At 33.2% G+C, this 20,882-nt stretch overlaps 1 protein-coding gene across 6 annotated transcripts in view; it reads left to right on the top strand.

Annotated features, from left to right (window-relative positions):
* The window catches only part of CREB1 (cAMP responsive element binding protein 1), a 58,941-nt gene extending 39,345 nt beyond the window's left edge, over window positions 1-19,596 (top strand). For 4 of the 6 annotated variants that reach the window (XM_033111727.1, XM_033111726.1, XM_033111725.1 and 1 more), the window contains 3 exons: window positions 3,649-3,831; window positions 5,711-5,861; window positions 13,473-19,596. In XM_033111727.1, the coding sequence (XP_032967618.1) occupies window positions 3,649-3,831; window positions 5,711-5,861; window positions 13,473-13,617 (479 nt within the window). In that variant the 3' untranslated portion in view covers window positions 13,618-19,596. The remainder of the gene's footprint in view (window positions 1-3,648; window positions 3,832-5,710; window positions 5,862-13,472) is intronic. The other 2 variants (XR_004423644.1, XR_004423645.1) reach the window with 1 other exon arrangement.
* The last annotated feature ends 1,286 nt before the right edge of the window (window positions 19,597-20,882 follow it).

Genomic DNA, 20,882 nt, shown 5'->3' with positions numbered 1-20,882 from the left:
CGCATTATGTTTTCCCTTCTCCCTTCCCTAATTGCAAATTAAATGTACACATTGAAACTCTTGCTGCATTAGTTTTCTAATGTCCTGGGGTGGCCAGTATCAGAAATATATATAAAAGTTTGACTCCCAAGTTAATAGTTATTCCATTTACAGCTCAACCTTGATTTGCATAACTAATTTTCGTTCTAACTGTATTAAAAACAAGTTCCCCAGTAGCAGGATTTTTAGCTCTCCCAAAGCTGAAACTTGCTAGGAGAAGGAAGGTATTTTTAATGAAGCTTCTTGTCCACTCTGAAAGCTTAATAGCGTTCCATCATCTTTTTCCTTCTTAAGTTGTTGGCAGGGATATACAGGTACTACCTATATACTTGTACGTGTGTAGTTTTTAGCCTTATAGCCAAATAATTTGAATTATTCAAGATGTGTGTTCCAAGACATTGATACATGACCTCTATTTTCCCCCTACTTGAGCACGCCTAAGGGATATAGCATGCTCCTGTTAGTGACAGTGATTGCACTTAGTGCAGCGATTCGCACTTGAACTAGAACGCATGCTTCTTAGGAAAGAGGCATATCTGAATTACAAATAAAGAATTGAAGTTCAGAAAAGTAGATGTTTAATTTGGCACACTGCTCTCCTCTAGCAGCTGAAAATTGGTAGTTTTAAAAGGTTAATACTTTGAGAATTTTTGAAGCTTATTCATTATCTTTATACCTTATTCACTGTATATATGGCCTTGATGAAACTGATTTAAAGTTATGTTCTTGTTTGTCATTAAGAATCAATATAATGACTACTTAGATATACAACATTTACATATTTCTTAACTTATAAAACAAATATATGGTTGTGAAAATTCAAATGGTAGAGGTCCATAGTATTAATAAAAAGTGAAAATCATTTTCATCCCTCCCCAGTAGTAAGAGTTTGTTATATATCCTTCCATTCTTTTTCATTGTGTTTATGCATACACCTATTATCATGTATTTTTGTGCAAGTGAGACCTACATTATTTGTATACCATAGACCAGGGGTGTCCAAACTGCGGCCCACAGGCCAACTGCAGCCCGCGATCCATTTTTTATTGGCTCGCAGCAAATTCCAAAAATATATTTAGTTTCCTTAAATAAACCAGGTGAGGCAATACGTACTTCACCTCGAGTGAGTGGCCCGGCTGTTTGTGTATTTTACCGCATATGGCCCTTGGTGAAAAACGTTGAAAAAAGTTTGGACACCCCTGTCATAGACAGATATACACACATATAGTTATATGTCTTGTGTCTTTAACAGATACATTGTGTTTCACTGTATAAATATAACATTTATTTAAACATTCCCCACACACACATACTGATGAACAAACATTTAGGACATTTCTACTGTCTCAAACAATGCTCCATGAACATTCTTATATAGGTATTAATGTCTCACTGGGGTAGCACTGAGGTAGAAAAATATGTGTCTCATTTAGAGCTTGAATTTTTTGTTGTACTCAATAAAACTGTAACCCATTATGTTTTCCTCTTTGTTTTGGCTACTAGAATCTCAGCTAAGTTTATGTTGTTAATGTGTTCTTTCCTTCTGGATTTTCCAATAGAGTTATTATATACACCTAGAGATGCTTGACTTCTTTTTCTTCTTTTTTTAATAAATTTAGTTTTATTAAAAGCTATCTCAAATCCTTTTGGAATTATCAGGTATATAAATAAATATCTAGAAAAACCATGTTTGATAGGATCAGACTTTAGACTACTTTCATATGTATATGATCTCATTTGATTTTTATAATAATGTTGTACTTACTGGCTAGAACCAGATATTTTTATTTTTACAGAAGAATTAACAGATTCAAGTAACAGTTTAGTGATGGAACTTGGACTAAAACCCAGTTCTCCTCACAACTAGTTTTCTACTTCTTTCTTCCCACCTTGATTTCATTAGTATGTCGCCAAGAAGAAAGCTCTTGAGTGTTAAATACAGTGGAATTTGCTTATTAACTATATGAGAAATTGTGGTTTGATTCTCTTAACCTTCTAATTCTTTCAAATTATCTGGCAGTATTAATCTCAGAACAGTTCTTACATGTTCCTTTTGTTACCTTGTCTAAGATAAGTAAAATTTACGGGATTAACTAAAGTGGATAATTTGTATCCTCCTGTGCAAGTATCTTAATTTCTTCATGTATCATTTGTTAAACCAAATCATAGATTAACTGTTATTATTTCTTGAATGAACAGTAGATAATCAATTTTCCATATAGAGATGACTCAGGATATTAGTTACTAATATCCTGACAATTTATCCCAAATTAATTCTCTTAGACAAAAAGTAATATGCTTAAGTCAGAAATGTTGACTTATTTAGTTAAAAATCCATTATGCAACTTTATATGTAATAATGTAGTTTTTAGTCCTTCTGTTTCTGGAAAACTAGAACTCTAACAGGGGGAGTGCCTAGAGAAGGATCCAACTACCTATTTCATTGCTGGTGTCTACAGGATTGCTTCTTCTAAATACAATAATGATTTCTTTCTTTCTTTCTTTTCTTTTTCTTTTTCTTTTTTGTTTTTTAACATTTTCTGTGTGCTCTACCATAAAGGTGAATTCAGTTTTTCTTAGGAAGTGAAATATCTATTAGTATGAGCCAAAGTTGATTTCTTTGAAACAGATGAATGACTAGTGTGGTTAATTAGTGAATAAGCAACAAAAGATACTATATTAGAATGCTTAGATACGTAACTTAGAAATAGCAGTATTTTTTTTCTAAGTGATGTTCTTGAGCTCTGATTTTAAACTCCATGAGAGAATATGATCATTAAGTTCCATAGGACATTTCAGTTGTTTCATTAAGTGGACTTCTATAGTTTTTACATTGCTAGCAAGTTAGAGAAAAGCATGCACTACTGAACTGCTTTATTAATTATGCATTAAAACAACCATTTATTGGGTGCCTATTACATGCTCATTTCAGTGCTGCCGTGTTTCCCTGAAAATAAGACCATGTCTTATATTAATTTTTGCTCCAAAAGACGCATTAGGGCGTATTTTCAGAGGATGTCTTATTTTTTCATATACAACAATCTATATTTATTCAAATACAGTCATGTCATCTTCTGGAACATCGTCATAATGTACTAAATGTGTCTGTTTGTCTGACGACCTTAACTGGAGCTTATTTTCAGGATAGGTCTTATTTTCAGGGAAACATGGTAAGTACATTAAAATAAAGAAGAAAAACCACATTTCCTACCTCAAGAAATTTATTTCCTAGTGGGACAGCAAATATTAAACAATTTAAATATTAGGTAGTTAATGCTAAAATAAAATATGGATCACAAAGTGATATCTCTGAACCAAATAACGTCAAAAGAAATTTAGTATTTTATTTATATACTTTTTAAAAAATTGTTAACAGACATTATTATAAATTGTAACGTAGTTCATAGAGTGCATTTGTATTACAGAAATTGGATATGGGTTTCCTGAGCAGAAAGTTATTTGAATGTACCAAGTCCTTCTTGGCAATGTTATTTGCTGTAATTTCTCCTAGCTTATGTCTTACAGATTATTCTACTTTGAATTTAGTGTGTTGTAAAAGTCTTACATGGTATTATTAAACTTGTAACAATAAAATTTGTTGGGTTTTAGTTGCCATTACCCAGGGAGGAGCAATACAACTGGCTAACAATGGTACCGACGGGGTACAGGGCCTGCAAACGTTAACCATGACCAACGCAGCCGCCACTCAGCCGGGCACGACCATTCTGCAGTACGCGCAGACCACTGATGGCCAGCAGATCCTAGTGCCCAGCAACCAGGTCGTCGTTCAAGGTAAGAGAAGTCCGAATTCATAGGTGAGTGTGGTAAATCCTTTCACATGTTACTATGTTATAAACTCAGAAAAAGTAAGTATGATACTGTTAAAATGTAGTTAATTTTTCTTCATTATAGATAATATTTTCCGTGAACTCTTCCATTATTCCAATTGGACCAAAATGTCATGGCATAAAAACAACTATTTTCAGTTTTAAAAATAAAACTTCTTTCTTTAACACTTCTAGAATTTGATGATAGAAGAAACAGGATAGGTTAGAGGGAGACAAATTGGGAATTAGGAAAGCCAGATTCTAGATCTAACTATATAGATTTGCTATGTGGCCCAACCTCTCTGGCCCTCATTTTGTCCCATGTGTCAAATGACAGTTGCACTAAATCACTTATTTGGAGTTTCAAAATTCTGTTCCTCTGCTTATTATTCAAAAGGAATTTACATCATCCTCATTTCTAAGATCATCTTTTAATTTCAGATGGAAGCATTATATTATGAAAAATCTTATACCAGTATGCAGCTCTGCTGGTCTGTGGAGACATGTGTTAAATCCTTGATTAATTATAAAAATAGCTTTTTTCTGTTTTATTTTTTATTTAATTTAATGGGTTTTTTTGTTGTTGTTTTCTTCCTGTTTGTTTCAGGAATCTTTATGGATAGGAGTTAAACATTTTTCTTCGAATCCATGTGAATATTTTAAGAATACATTTTATGCCAGATTGAAAATTTGCATGTTGAGGAAATAATGTTTCTAAAAATATTTTCATTAATAATAGTATGTTTTGCCACTGTTAGGTAATGACCGTTGTGCCCCTTCCTCATGGATAATTTTTGAATAATCCTAAAACATCAACTAGAGAGAGTCACAATTTATTTAAAGGGCCCTAATGTATTTACAGAACATATTCTGTTACTAAACAAATAATATTTGAAGAAGATAATATTTTGCTTATTAATGGGAGTAAAACACCTTTTCACTTTACATGCAGGTACTCAAAAATTGTAAAGCAGGATGTCAGTGAATTTGAATTCTGAACGTCAGTTTGAAGATGGTAACATGTTTAGTATATAAATCTTTTCCACTCAAGCTACACATTTTAATTGATGTTAACAAATATGGATAATTTTATAAAAATCTTCAAATTCTTTCAGATAATGTTAGGTTTCTTATTCTTAGGAGGGCATATTATTAAGCTGTTTTTAGAAGCAGTTTGACAAGTAGTGACTATGTTTGTTTTCATAAGTGATGATGGATCATTTAGTTAGAAGAATAAAACTTTATTTAGCTGTTATCATTTACATTAAAACAATGTTTACAATATAATTGGCATCACATGGTACACTTTTTCATACTTTTGTTTCAATTAGAAATTTATAATAGTTGACCATAATGCTTTATTTTCTCTTCCATTTTGCTATTTTATGAAAAATCATGGTCGTTTTTATGTCGTGGCAAGAGTCTACTTGAAATTTTTTAATATGAATTTACCAATATCAAAGGAAGACATTGAGGACTATACTCTATCTAGGAAGACCATCCAAGCTGTGCCCTACTTTACCTTTTAGACTTAAGGTTGGTAAGCATGTTAACAACAGAATAGAACTGCATTCCAATGAAAGATAAATGAAAAACCAGGCAGACATAGGTTAAGACCTTTTTTGACCAAGTGTCTGTACTAATAAATACATTAAATTAAGAATTATTTCTCAGTAAAACCCAAAAAGTAATGGTTCTTTCAGAACATTTTAGTCAGAATCATCTGTTCCTTTTATTCCCCTTTTAATCTAAATTGTACGTTTAGATTGATGATTGATACATGTAGACTTACCAAGTCACAATGCTTCAGTGTCTTACATCAGGCTCACCATTTTTCTTTTCAGCTGCCTCGGGAGATGTACAAACATACCAGATCCGCACAGCACCCACTAGCACCATTGCCCCTGGAGTCGTTATGGCATCCTCCCCAGCACTTCCTACACAGCCTGCTGAAGAAGCAGCACGAAAGAGAGAGGTTCGCCTAATGAAGAACAGGTACATATATTGCATTTACTTAGATTGTTGTAAGTCAGGTATGTCTTCAGAATGTGCCAGATGTGTGTTTTTGTGTCTTTTACAGCTGCTGACAATAGGATGTTTGTGTTCAGTTTTTTCTGGTAGAATTGATGGCTCTTGCTAAAACTTCTTTATTTAATAAGCTACATTTATGAGATGGTTAATGGGATTATGGATCAATCTTTGATCATAGTATAATTCTCTTTCATGCAATTTCCCGTGAGAGCTTTAGTGTACAATTTGCTGTTTTCACTAGGCTCTAACCAACTAGCTAGCTTATTTAAAAATTGTTTCTTTTCATGAGTAGTATACAGAAGGTGCCAAAAAAATGTATACACATTTTAAGAAAGGAAAACTGGATTAAAATTTTAATACTCAATATATACCGATAAGAAAAGATGAATACAAGTCACATTTGACTTCTGCAATGACAAGAGGTGTTCAAAGTGATTACCATCAGCGTCCAGACACTTCTGATTGCAGCAAACTACTGCTTGAGCAACATTGACCAAAGTGTCCACTTGTATGCATTTTTTTGGCACCCCCGATATTTCAAGAAGATCAAGAATTTCATGTATGTATATTAAAATTACATGTTACATTAAATTTATTTGTAGTACAGTAAATAAATATATGATGGCCAGGCAGGCCATGTCTTAATGAATGTTACCTTTGCTCAAAATAATAGGTTTAACTCCTAAGTAAAGATTCTTTGAAAATATATTAATTCTAAAAATATCTTGTTATTGACAAAAATCTTAAAATAGAGTTAGTCTTCAACAATAAAAATGCTGCATTTCAACAATCTATGAAATGTAGGCAAAAGTAATTCTCAAAGTAAATTCATAGCTATAAATGGTCTTGTCATTAACAAACAAAACAAAATATTTTACTATATTTATCTTAGTATTTTTATTAGCTTAGGATTTAAATATTTAGCTTAGGATTTTAATATGGAAATGACTTAAGATAAAGTGAAGAAAATGAAAATACGGTATATAAAGAAATAAAGAGTTTTAAATTGGTGAAAATATTCCTCTGCCGTTCACCCCAAGATTCTTCAAACACTATGAATAAAGTGAAAGAAACATAGAGATTCAACTTAAAGATCTGGATTCAAGTCCTAATCTACCCCTTTTGCTGTGACTTCGGAAGAACATATTAATCTTTTAAACCCCAGCTTTCTCCTTTGCAAAATGGGATCCCACAACCCACCCAGAGGGTTTCTCTGTGGGTCAAAGGAAATAATTCCTCCAAAAGCACTTTGTAACTGTCGTGCTGTGTTGAAATGTTTGTTTTTATGCAATTTCATGTTTCAGTTCAATAAACCTTTTTCTTGAGATACTATTTATTAAGGGACCGGTATACGCTGTATACCTAGTTTTTTTTAACATGTTATTTTATTAGTTCTACCTATGATGAGGGAGAAGCTTATCTTCACTTTATAGAGGAGATACCCTGTTTCCCCGAAAATAAGACCTAGCCGGACCATCAGCTCTAAAGCGTCTTTGGAGCAAAAATTAATACAAGACCCAGTCTTATATAAGACCTGGTCCTATATTATAGTAAAATAAGACCGGGTCTTGTATTAATTTTTGCTCCAAAAGACGCATTAGAGCTGATGGTCCGGCTAGGTCTTATTTTTGAGGAAACATGGTATGGTTCAGAGAGAAATAATATATCTTGACATGGTATTTAGAAATCAATAACTGGGTAGTAGGTGTGCTCTTTACTACTGGGGTTTCACACTTGTAAGTCCTCTCGAAGGACAAAGCTAGGAAATAGACATGTATACTACCTCATGTATGTACGCATCTGTATTTTTGTATCTGCATATTGCTAAAATAAACGAGTCCATACTAACATCTCTGACTCTGATCTGTAACCAGAGATCATTTCAGTTAGATTTGTCACCACCTTCATTCAATTTTAGGATTGCATATAGTTTACTTTTTGATGTCATGTATCTACAATCACAGTGCCATACGGAATCGTTATACCACCCTAAAAAGAATCCCTTGTGATACCCCTTGGAAGTCAGCCTCTACTCCCGCCCATAGCCCCTGGAAACCACTGTTTTCTTATATTTTTGCGTTTTCCAGAATCCTATATAAATGGAATCATACAGTATATAGCCTTTTGGGTCTGGCTTCTTTCACTTAGCAAAATGCATTTAAGATTTATTGACAGTGTTGTATGAATCAGTAATTGGTCTTATCACTGGTATTTCTTGTATGGATGTACTGTGGTGTTCATCCATTCACCTTGAAGTTCATCTTAGTTGTTTCCATTTTGGGAGGATTATGAATAAAGTTACTATAAACACTTAAACATACAGGTTTTTATGTGAACTTTCAATTCACTTGAGTAAATGTCTAGGAGTGGGCTGGCTGTGTGGAATAGTAAGTATATATTTAACTTTATAAGAAACTGCCAAACTGTTTTCCAAAGTGGCTGTATCATTTTGCATTCCTATCAGCAGTATACAAGAGTTGCAGTTGTTCTGTATCAAGTGTTAAATTGTTTTACATTTAGGTCTCTGATCCCTTTTAGTTAACTTTTGTATAAGGTGTGAGGTGTGTCAGGGTTCATTTTATTGTGTACAGACATCCATTTGTCCAGTACCATTTATTAAAAAGACTGTCCTTTTTCTGTTGTAATTGCACTTTTGTCAAAAATTAATTGACCGTATTTGTGTGGTTCTGTTTCTGGACTATCTAGCTTATTTCATTGGTCTGTGTGTCTGTTCTTTTGCCAATACCATGCTATCTTGATTACTGTAAGTTTTTAATTTGATAATGTGAGTCCTCCATTGTTATTTTATAGAATTATTTTAGCTATTCTGGTTCCTTTGCATTTTCATATAAATTTTAGAATCAGTTTGTTGATTTCCATGAGAAAATTTGCTGAGATTTTGATTAGGATTGTGTTGATTTTATAGATCAAATTGAGGAAAATGACATCTTAACAATACTGACTCTTCCATTCTGTGAACACAATATACTCTCCATTTTTCAGCATACAAATACTGCCATATTTTGATTTATACCTAAATACTTACAGGTTTTTGGTTTGGGTTTTCTTGGGGCGGGGACTATTTTAAATGGCATATGTGTTTTTTAAATGTAAATATTCAGTTGTTCATTGCTAGTATATAGAAATAAAAGTGACTTCTGTATTAATCTTTTATCCTTTATTCTAAATTTTACATGTTATTTCTAGAAGCTTTGTTGTAGATTCTTTGGATTTTCTAGATAGACAGTCATGCTGTCTGAAACTATGGACAGTTTTATTTCTTCCTTTCTAATCCTTATGCCTTTTCCTTGCTTCATGTGTCATCAGCGGCTGCTTTCATGCTACAACAGCAGAGTTGCGTAGATATGACACAGCCCATTCAGTCTGAAAAGCAGAAAATATTTACAGTCTGACTCTTAAAATGTTTGCCAACCTCACTTCCATCTTAAACTAGAAAAACAAGAGCAAATTAAAATGAGTGAAAAGAGAAAACCAGTAGATAAAAATCAATGAAACTAAAAATTGCTTGTTAAAAAAAAATCAATACAATTGATAAACTTTGAATGCAAAAGAGAAAAAAAACAGGTAATATGAAAGAAGTTAAGATGCTAATAAGGGAAAGAATAAATCAAACATAATAAGAGTAACACATAAAGGCAAAGCATTAATTCAGTAAGTGTAGGTGGAGGATATTGAAACATGATCTGAATGAACTTTTTTCTAAAAATAATGTCAAATTAATTTCAGAATTTTTAGGCCATCTGTTTGCATGAATGCTTAGAGTCATAAAATCTTGTGTGTGTACTGGGAGAGACATCAGAGGTCACCGTGTCGTCAGGCCAAACCCCTGGGAGAGTCCTTTGATTCTCTTCTGATCTTAAAAATATTTAGGTAGAAATCTTTGAGAAGTTTAAGAGGCATGCTCCAAACTTAAGGAGTTCTTTAAAATTTTTATTTAAAGTTCATTTGAATTTTGTATTCTACTCCAAAATATCGTAATGCTTAGTTTAATATGAAAATGCTTGCCATCCCTCTACCCCGTTAATTAAAATTGGTGCTTTAGAATGACATGCCACGATTATTCCCTGGTTTTGCATACTCATTAATACAAACGTAACGGTCTTGGTTTTGGACACATTGATCAGTCCCTTTAAAAAAATAAAAATAAAACAGATGAGGAAACAGCCCTTAAATGGAAAGGGACCTGCTGGAAGCTACACAACTAGTTAAAAAGCATCATGTCATCAAATTTAGAATTCCTCTTTGGAGATTAGCATTTTGAAAGGATCGAAGAGCTCTGCGTTAAAGAAATAAGTTAATTTTTTTAGCCCAGTGTTTCATTTTTTTCTTTTAAAAAACATCTTAATCTTTCACAACACTAGTATATAGTCAGTTCTCCATATCCACGGGTTCCACGTCTGCAGATTCATCCAACCGCGGATCAAAAATACTCAGGAAAAAATGTTATGTTGTTACTCACATGTAGTACTGTGTCATTCGGCCTGCGACGGTTGCTGTTGTACTGAACATGTACAGCTTGTTCTTGTCGTTATTCCCTAAACAGTCCTAAACAGTCCTAAACAGTATAACAACTATTTATATAGCATTTACATTCTATTAGGTATTAATAAGTAAGTTAGAGATGATTTAAAGTATATAGGAGGATTTGTTTAGGTTATATGCAAATACATCATTTTATGTAAGGGACTTGAGTATCCACAGATTTTGGTATCCACGGGGGTCCTGGATCCAATCCCCCTCGGATACTGAGGGACAACTGGACTTATTTTGGTGGAACAAAGTTGGGAGGTACTAACCTATAGGATCATATTAAACTAACATGAAGATATAGCATTCATATGGGCACTTGTAGACTGAATTCTCAGATGATGGAGAGGAGAAAGGAAGGGAAACAAGATTAGTCAACCTTGGCTGAAATCAGATTTGTAAGTATATCCACATCCTCTCTATATTGTTAGACTAATTCACCACATACAGAACATCCAAACTGACTTCTGAATCATTTCCACTATCATTCTTTAGATTACTCTTGGCCTCATAGTACTTCCTGGCTTGTCTTCTTCAATGTTCACTAGAATGTTGGGCCATTTTTAACTCATTTCCAAAAAAACTTTCTCAATGATGCAGTGGATTATACATTGTCCGTATCTCTCTATCATGGCCAGTAAAACATTCCCCCCTCACCTCCCAAATCAGCTTGCATTATACAAAAATGCTCCTTTTTTTCCTGAACTGATAGGTTCATGGGGATGAAAATATTAATGGAATTATAATAGACTACCATTTCAATTATCTAGAAATAGTATAAAAATAGCTAACACATATGTAGCATTTACAAAATGCCAGCCACCGTTTCATGTGCTTTTTATATATCAACTCCCTTAATCTTCATAAAGCTGTTTGGTTTTTGTTTTAATTAAAGTTTATTGGGGTGACAATTGTTAGTAAAGTTACATAAATTTCAGGTGTACAATCTGTAATACATCATCTATATATCACATTGTGTGTTCACCACCCAGAGTCAGTTCTCTTTCCATCACCATATATTTGATTTTCATAAAACTTTTAAGATAGATAATACTCTCTCTGTTTAGTCAGGAAACTAAGGTTAAGTAATTGGCCTGTAGTTATGTAATTGAGAAGGAATAGAACCACTTAAACCTAAGATTCGGACACTGAAGATACTGCTCTTAACTTCTGAAGACCTAGAACCTTTTTACTTTCAACTCTTATGTTCATTCAGGTACTTGCTCTTTGCCAGTCCCCGTGCTACTACTGAGGACATTAAAGAAAATGTGGCCTTTATCCACATAGAAAAACTTATTTGTTTAGACTTAGTCACTTGATAAAAAATTTGTTTTATTTTCATCTGTTAGATATTTTTTAGTGTGGTAAAAACCAAAATTTACCATCTTAACCATTTTTAAGTATACAGTTCAGTAGTGTTAAGTATGTTCATATTGTTTTGTGACAGATCTCCAGAACTTTTTCATCTTGCAAAACTTAAACTCTATAGTATTATAGAAACTCCCCTCATTTCCCCTCCCTCTAGTCCTTGTCAGTCACCATTATCCTTTCTGTTTTTATGAGTTTGACTATTTTAGACACTTCATATAAGTGGAATCATACACTGTCTTTTTGTGACTGCTTATTTCACTTAGCATAATGTCCTCAAGGTCCATCCATGTTGCAGCATTTTAAGGCTGAAGAATATTCCATTGTATACATGTACCACATTTTTAAAATTTACTTATATGTCAGTGGATATTTGGGTCGCTTTCCACCTACTTCTTGGCTATTGTGAATAATGCTGTTATGAACATAATTGTGCAAAGATCTCTTCAATATCCTGCTCTAAATTCTTTCTGATGTATTCCCAAAAGTGGGATTGCTGGGTCATATGGTAATTCCATTTTTAATTTTTTGAGGGATTGCAATACAGTTTTCTATAGTGGCTGCCCCATTTTACATTCTTACCAACGGTGCACAAGGGTTCCCATTTCTTTGCATCCCCATCAACACTTATTTTTTGTTTGTTTGTGAATGTTTTATAGTTACCATGTTAATGGCTATCAGGTGATTCCTCATTGTGCTTTTGAGTTGCATTTTTCTAATGATTAGATTGATGTTGAGTATCTTTTTATGTTCTTGGTGGCCATTTGTATATCACTGGAGAAATGTTTGCGTGAATCTTTTTACCATTTTTTAACCAGGTTATTTTATTGTTGAGTTGTAAGAGTTCTTTGTATATTCTGGATTAACTCCTTTTCAGATATATGATTTGCAAATGTTTTCTCCCATCCCTTAAGGTCGCTCTTTCATTTCACTCTGTTGATTATGTCTGTGATGTGCAGAAGTTTTTAAGTTTGATGTAGCCCCATTTGCTTACATTTTTGCTTTTGTTGCCTGTGCTTTTGGTGGAATAGCCAAGAAATCACTGTGAAATCCAATGTCTTGAAACTTTCCCCGTGTTTTTCTAGAAGTTTTATAGTTTTCGGTCTTAACATTTAAGTCTTGAATCCATTTAGAGTTAACTTTTGTATATTGTACAAGATAAGGGTCCAGATTTATTCTTTTGCACATAGATACACAGTTTTCTCAACATCATTTTTTGAAGAGACTTATGTTAGATTTTTTTTAAACGCCTTGAAATAATGAGTTTATGAGATCTTTATATTTAAAGGATGTTCTTCACCCTAAATTTTACGTTAATATTTTCTTAGTTATTGATATTCATAGAATTTCAAGTTTTACATGTATGATGCAAAATACTTTAATAAACAAACAATTACGTAATTTTTAAGTGATTGTTCAGCCCTTTCGGTTGTTTACGGGGTTTTCATATTTAGGACCTTTTTTTTTAAATCAAATTTCTATGGTATATTAGAAATTTACATAATGCAATTTCCAAGTCATTCTATATTTTGTCACATGCCAAATCTATAATAAAATGTTTGTTGCTTTGAACTAATCTCTAAGAAATAAACATATTCCAACCCAAAATAAATGATATAGAAATGTTACATAATTTTTCCTGTGCTTTTTTGCTTATAGGGAAGCAGCACGAGAGTGTCGTAGAAAGAAGAAAGAATATGTGAAATGTTTAGAAAACAGAGTGGCAGTGCTTGAAAACCAAAACAAGACACTGATTGAGGAGCTAAAAGCACTTAAGGACCTTTACTGCCACAAATCAGATTAATTTGGAATTTAAATTTCACCGGTAATGGTGGGAAAAGGACTGGCTTGGCCACAACCAGAAAGACAAAATAAACATTTTATTTTCTAAACATTTCTTTTTTTCTATGCGCAAAACTGCCTGAAAGCAACTACAGAATTTCATTCATTTGTGCTTTTGCATTAAACTGTGAATATTCCAACACCTGCCTCCACTTCTCCCTCAAGAAATTTTCAGCGCCAGGAATCATGAAGAGACTTCTGCATTTCATCCCCCACCCTCTTCAAGAAGTAATCATTTGTTTACTTGTAAATTGATGGGGGAAATGAGGAAAAGAAAATCTTTTTTTAAATGATTTCAAGGTTTGTGCTGAGCACCTTGATTGCCTTAGGGACAGAATTACCCCAGCCTCTTGAGCTGAAGTAATGTGTGAGCCGCATGCATAAAGTAAGTAAGGTGCAATGAAGACGTGTGATTGCCAAATTGACGTTTTCACATTTTCATTGTGGATTATGCAACATTGTTAAAAGACATACACCTTCTAAAACGGAATTTTTGTGGTGTTGAAGAAATTAGAATGAATTGGGAGTACTTTCTATGTATATTGTCTTCAATACTGAAAACTTGTCCTGGGTTCTTAAAAACACTGTATTAACTACAGCTCCTCAATAGGGCAGTTGTTGCTTCTTAGTTCAGTTCTGTATGTGTTCAACATTTTTGAATACATTAAAAGAAGTAACCAACTGAATGAAAAAAGCATGGTATTTTAATTTTAAATTGAAGAAAATGCAAGTACAAAGCTTGTTTTAATTAGTACTAAATTCTTAGTAAAAAAAAACGCTTTACTCAAACCAACCCTTTGAGTTATATAACAAGGTTTTTAAATAAATGTGTTTGTCATCGCCTTCAAAAATATTTATGTCACTCATTTACTTAAGAAGATATTTCTAATTAAACTGTTCCCATTTGCACTTACATTATACCACCAACAGGAAAGCCTTCAAGATGTTAAGTAAAGAAAGTGATATATTTGTTTATAAAATGTTGTGTTGTAGAAAAATACTTATTTTAAAACTTTTCCATATTAACATACACAGAGTATCTCTAGTGAATTTTTTAATGAAAGAAATTGTAAGGATATAGTTCTAACAAGTACAGTATTAGATGTGACAAGGAAAGTAATTTTCTTCAGATATATTTGAATGACTGCTGTACTACAGTATTTGAATTATCATTCTTGAAAAACATTGGTTTTGTTTTCTTCTAAAAAGGAGTTATGCTTTAGCTTCCCAATATGCTGTATAGCCTTTGTCATTCTACAAAGGAGCTGCCTTTCTAACTCCTGACTATAGCAGCCTGTGTTTGTGTGTATCATACATTGTTTCCGGTACTGCTTTTAATTATTATTCATTTTATTCACTAAGCCTGGTAAATCTAAAAGTTGCCCTTTAAAAGAAAAATAAGGTGGATTTAAAAAATTGGAGATCGATGTAATGTTAGATATAATTTCTCATTTGAGAAGGTTATTTCTTTTAGAAAGATCTAGAAAATTGTTTTATATTTAGTCGTGTTGTTTTTTAAAGTTTGATGATGTGTTAAAATTTGCAGATGGGTCTTAATCATTTGGTCCATTTTGAAAAGTAAGATTTTTAATATTTGTAAATGGTTTATTTTTGTTTGTAACAAACCATTGTCTTTTTTCAAGGATGAACAGAGTTTATGAAGGAGCATCATTCTAAGAATTGAGTGATGTAGTGTATTTGGACAATTCACCAGATTCTCAAGAAGGCTTTCAAACGACTGTAAAGTTTGATGTTTGTCCTGCTGAGCTAATGGGGAAAGTCATAGTATAAAAATTAATTTGTATACCAGCACAGATATGTCATTTTTCAAAACTGGTTTGATAGAAACCAAGCAAAATCACAAATCTGTTCACCAACTAGAATTTTTTATTGAGTCAAAATGTCAAAAGTGAACATTCTGAATGTCATAAGCTTTATAAATGAAAATTGCCTAGTATTTACCAAGTTATATTCTCTAAAGTTAAACGTTTTTCAAAAGTTGGGGCTTTCTGTTTAATTAGAAAGTTGGTGGTCTTCTTAGTCCCTGATAAATCAAGGTAATCACTTCCATACTAGCTGGTTGGATTTATATGTTATAAAGACCTGGTTCTTTGTACCTTGAGGATGATTGCACTGGTATGAAGTCAGTTACTTAATGGTGAGGTAAGAAATGTATTCTGTTGCGATCTGTTTATTTAGACTTTTGCAGAGACTTGAATATTTTGGTTTATACAGATAGAAATCATGCATCTTTTGTGTAGACTTTTTTTAAAAAACAAGAATTGGGGTAAAGGTGTTTGTTTTTAAGCATGCAACTTTGAGAATTTTTATTAAGAAAATGACATAATAAAAAAAAAAAATCTTGTAGCCAAGAACATATGTGGCCACATTACCAGTAGTAAATTTTTTTTCTCTTCATATTGGCCAAAAGGGAATGAAAATGTCATCATAGGAATCTGTACATATGCTACTGATTTGCCTAGAAAATAGTTTGGTATCACTTTGCAAATATAGGGCCATGTGGCACTTTTATCTATAGGACAGATTAACTCTAATAAAATGAGTGGGAGTTTATTTTTGATATATTACTCTTAGGAGTTTTCAAGCTTTGATAGTGTTTAACTGAAAAGCGGTTTAGAAAGGGCTAGATCCAATGTGTTCACATTATTAAAAAACCGATATCCGATGTAATTTTAAGTTCATTCTTTTTCAAACTCAAGTACCATATTGGCAACCATAATACTGTCATAGGTGCTCTGTTCATTTAGATATTCTTGGGGGGAATGGCATTTGTATAATATATGTGTACATATATATATATATATATATATACATACAGTATATAATCTGAAGCTCTGAGAGCTCTTAAGTCAGGAATGCTGAGTATTATAGTATATTGAGGTCAAATGAAAATTTACATTTTTGCGTGTTCTATTGCATCCCTTTGGTAGTTTCTTGGACTGCATTACTCCAGCACTCATGATTGATTTTTGTCTTCTAATTTTCTTCCAAGCATTTTTTTTTTTGTTAGTTTTCTTTGGCTTGATACTTTTAAATATGTTACTAGTCACTTGAAAACTCCCCTCCACCCCCAAAGTATTTGGTTTTTATGCTTTGTCTCTGGCAGCTATAACAGTGGTAAGACCATTTTAAAGATAGCTTCTGAAAGGCGCCACTGATTTTTCAAAAATCGTCCTAAGGGAGGAATTCGGTGTTTTCATTTAAGCAGGGATTTTGTCAGAAAATGTTTTAATGGCAGGTCAGCAGCAGTGCTAGTATCTGAAAGCACAATACCAGCCAGGCAGGCTGTCCGATCAGAAGTCATCTGGCTGAAGTTCATCTCTGTCTCTCAGGCCTAATCCCTACTATCATTTTGACCATTCGGGGTGACATGTGGAATCATACAAAGGCTTAGGAAGAAACAGCAGTTTGTTTAAACCAGATGCTTTTACTTACTTGAAGTGACTTCGATCTAGATTTCTTCTTTTCATCTTTAATGTTTTAAATTTTGTGAGCAGCTACAGTCAGCATAAGTTGGTCTCTTTATTTTAAAGATCAAAAAGGCTGCTTCATTTTGCAGGATTAAATAAAGCTGATATCGTAAAGAGTTTGAATTAAAGTGGGTTTTAGAAGGAGTGGTTATACACCTTTTCAGTTATTTTCAAGAGGCTTTATTTAATTGCCTTTGTAGCCCTGAAAACTGTTGGTATATTGTTTCCCATTGATTTTAATACAAAAGTTGTATATTTATTTGGATTATATTTACATTATATTCTTTGTAAATGTTTGGTGTAACTTGCACTTTTAAAAATGACCCAGTTTGGGTATTAGCAACTTGAGAAATTCCCTCATCAGTTGTCAACCAACTTTTTATGTCTTTCTCCTTTCTTCAAATCATGGGACTTTTTTAATGAAAACTTTTCATTGATTAAAATATTTTAGCACCTAAAGGCTAGCTTTATAGTTGTAAAAGAAAAAACACCAAGAAATTAGATTTGACTAGCCTGATTAATAAGATGGGTCCGAACCCTTATTATTTTTCATCATGGATATAGAAAGAAAAGCAACTCAAGTGAATATTTATTTCTAATTTTAAATGAGACTATCCTCACTCCAACATTAATGCTGTCTGTATGATGCCAAGATACCAATTATTGGCATCATGGAGACCACATGTAATCATTTGACTAAATTTATTTATTAATTGGCTTTCTTAACGTCAAAGAAATGCTGCCTAAATCTGACTAATTTCAGATGAGGAGGGAGAAAGTGAAGTGTGCTTTAGTAAGCCGGTAGGTGAAGAGTTGTGGGATAAATTTGCTCACTCAGTTGTACAAAGCACAACTAGAACTTTTTGTTCGGTGGCTTACATACATCTTGAATACTTTCAATGTTGATATGTTGACTTTTTTAAGTTGACTGCACAGTCACTGTATGTACTAGGAACTGGTTTCCTTGACTTTCTAGAATCAATGGCCAGGAAAGGCACTAATCCCTGAGGAGTTGAACATATCATGAAGCTGAGTCAGTATGGAAGAATTTCAAATAAATCAAACAGGGTGCTGAAGTTCCATCTGTCTCATAGGCTTATGATAGGTTCTTACTGATTAGTGAATGTAGCTTAAGCCTTTGTATGTGTCCTCAGGGGGCAGACAAACTTTAAGAGGGACCAGGTAACATTTGAGTGGAGGGATTATATTTCAGGTGTTTTAGCTTGAAATTTATTTTTTAAAAAAATAAAAATAGAAAAAAAATAGACAAAGCCTGTGAAGCAAAACTGATATTATAAACAGGCAAAGTTTTTTAGCACAGAGAGAAAATATTGACCTGTCTGCATTCTGGTACTGTGGGTGCAGGTCCTAGCATGGTATATAACGTGACACATTTTTAATTCTCACCAGCAAGAAAAAGGAAAATGAACAATCTTCAGGAAATGTCTTTGAAAAGGGTCAAACAGTAGGAAATTCAAATTTTACCTACTTTATACTGGCATTATTTAATACTTGCCTACAGAAGGATAGCATTTCTAAGCTTCTGTCTGAGGAGCACCTCAGAGGTGAAAGGAAATCTGAGAGTTGAAAAATTGGTAGGGAAGGAAGAAAATCCCTGCAGATAATGATCTTATATAGTTGGCCAAGTGAAATGATCTATCATTGTGTTTGGGAGGTTTTATTTTCTTATGTTTTTAAAATTGAATTGGTAAATGCTTTATAGACATATTTTTATCCAAGTGCCACTCCAATTTGTGTATGTAATAAAATTATTTATATTAAAAGTGGGAAATAATTTGTCAGCATTTTTCTGAGTATAGATTTATTAGGGGTGGCAGAGAAGAGTGCTAGTTAGCAGTTTTCCATGTAAATTGTCCCCGACTGATTGTCCACATGTCAGTTGTCAATCCCACCCCAAAAAAGGAATTATTTCTAACCTAGATGTATCACTTGAAACTTTTAGAAACAAATTAATCAGGGAAGTTTCTAGAGAGAAAGGTGTTTGCTTTTTTTGGTTTTACCTTGAAGATTAGAGTGACAATACCTCCCCCCAAAACTATCAGCACAAAACAGGGTATTGATTTTTAACTCTGATGTTGCTATTGGAGTTGAATACTAAATAAAGAACTATAATGAGGGAAATACACTCTGATAAAATTCCCTACATTCTAGAAACATCCCTGTTTTGTTTTTACCCAAAACTTTTTGTGCTTTATCTGTGTAAAGAGAAAAAATGTACTGAGTTACAATGCATTTAATTAACACTATGTACATACTAGCTTCTTTGTGTTCAGAATGGTAGCATTGCTTTGTATATTAAAGTGATCCTTGTGGATTTGTGGAATATTGTCATAAAGTGCTTTTTCTTACTGTAATCTTTGTGGTATCAACTGTCATAATGCCCTTTTACACACATTTATGTGCAGTCACATAAACATGCTTTTAAAAACTCTGTTTGTCTCTTTTTTGGGGATGGGATCTATCTTGTTTTTTACTAGTACTGCTAAGCTGTATTTTCTTGGACTTAGGTTTATTTTGTTAAATGAGCAAAAGTTATGTTAGAATATATCACAAGCTTATGTTGCACAGCAACAGAAAACTAATTCAAACAACAAGAACGTATCTTCAGTTACTTAATTTTTTACTGTTTCCCTAATTTTTAGCACAAGATTTCTTTGTTCAGTAAGATTGGACAGTGCCTGATTGAAAATTTTGAGATGTTACTACCCTATTGAGACAACCAGTGGGAGGCGTGGCCACCTGTCTCTGATGTCTTCAAGTGCATGTTTGCATTGGAAGAACAGAATAGATCACTTCTCAGGTCCCCTTATAATTTTGAAGTTCTGTGGTGATATCATAAAAGGGGTGCGAACGTGGTCAGTGTGCTCTTTGCTTAATGCATAAGATTTCGAAACCATTGATACAGTTTCTGAAAATAGCAGTTACATTTATTCTAAAATACTTCAAATTGTCATGATGTGTTTATTAAGCATGTCACACCTGCCATTGTATAATTACATGAATTTCATTCTACGAAGAGTAGCCACATAATTTATTGTACAATCATGTATTTTTTTAAGAGTGACATTACATAGGGACGACAGGAGTAAACCAGGTTCTGCCTACTTGCAAGCCACCTTCAGGTGCTAGGATGGACCTCCCATAAAAGCAGAGTACTTATCTTCATGTATACCTTTGCTGTCACTTGCTCATTTCATAAATATTCACTGAGGACACACTTCCGGGCACTGTAAAGTCCCTGTCCTCAAGAAGTGCTAATACGCACAGCCAAGGAAACAATTCTAACATGTTTATATGAGTACAATTTTAGCCCTGAGCTCCAGACTTAACTAACATTTGTCATCTCCACTAGAGGGTAAAACACAGGTCCAAAACAGAACATCTAATTTTCCCTCTAAATCTGTTCTTCAACTGTTTTTTTTCCATCTTGTAGATGATGCCACTACCCACTTAACTGCTTAAGGCAAAAAAAAAAAAAAAAAGCGCTGCCTTAATATTATTCTTCCTCTCATTGTGCATTTTCATTTCTCCACATCTTTCTTAAATACATTGACCAAATTGGGGCTTAGAATTCTAATGCCCTAACAAATGAAGAGGAAAGATGATTTCCAGTTTGAATGCTATTTTTGTTTTTGATTGAGGTGCAATTCACGTAACAAAATTGACCAGTTTAAAGTGAACAATTCAATAGCATTTAGTCATTCACAATGTGCTA

Source organism: Rhinolophus ferrumequinum, chromosome 8 (assembly GCF_004115265.2).
Source record: "Rhinolophus ferrumequinum isolate MPI-CBG mRhiFer1 chromosome 8, mRhiFer1_v1.p, whole genome shotgun sequence".
In the NCBI taxonomy this organism is placed as follows: domain Eukaryota; kingdom Metazoa; phylum Chordata; class Mammalia; order Chiroptera; family Rhinolophidae; genus Rhinolophus; species Rhinolophus ferrumequinum.
The sequence above is the reverse complement of the archived record's forward strand: the minus strand, read 5'-3'. Positions and strand labels throughout refer to the sequence as shown.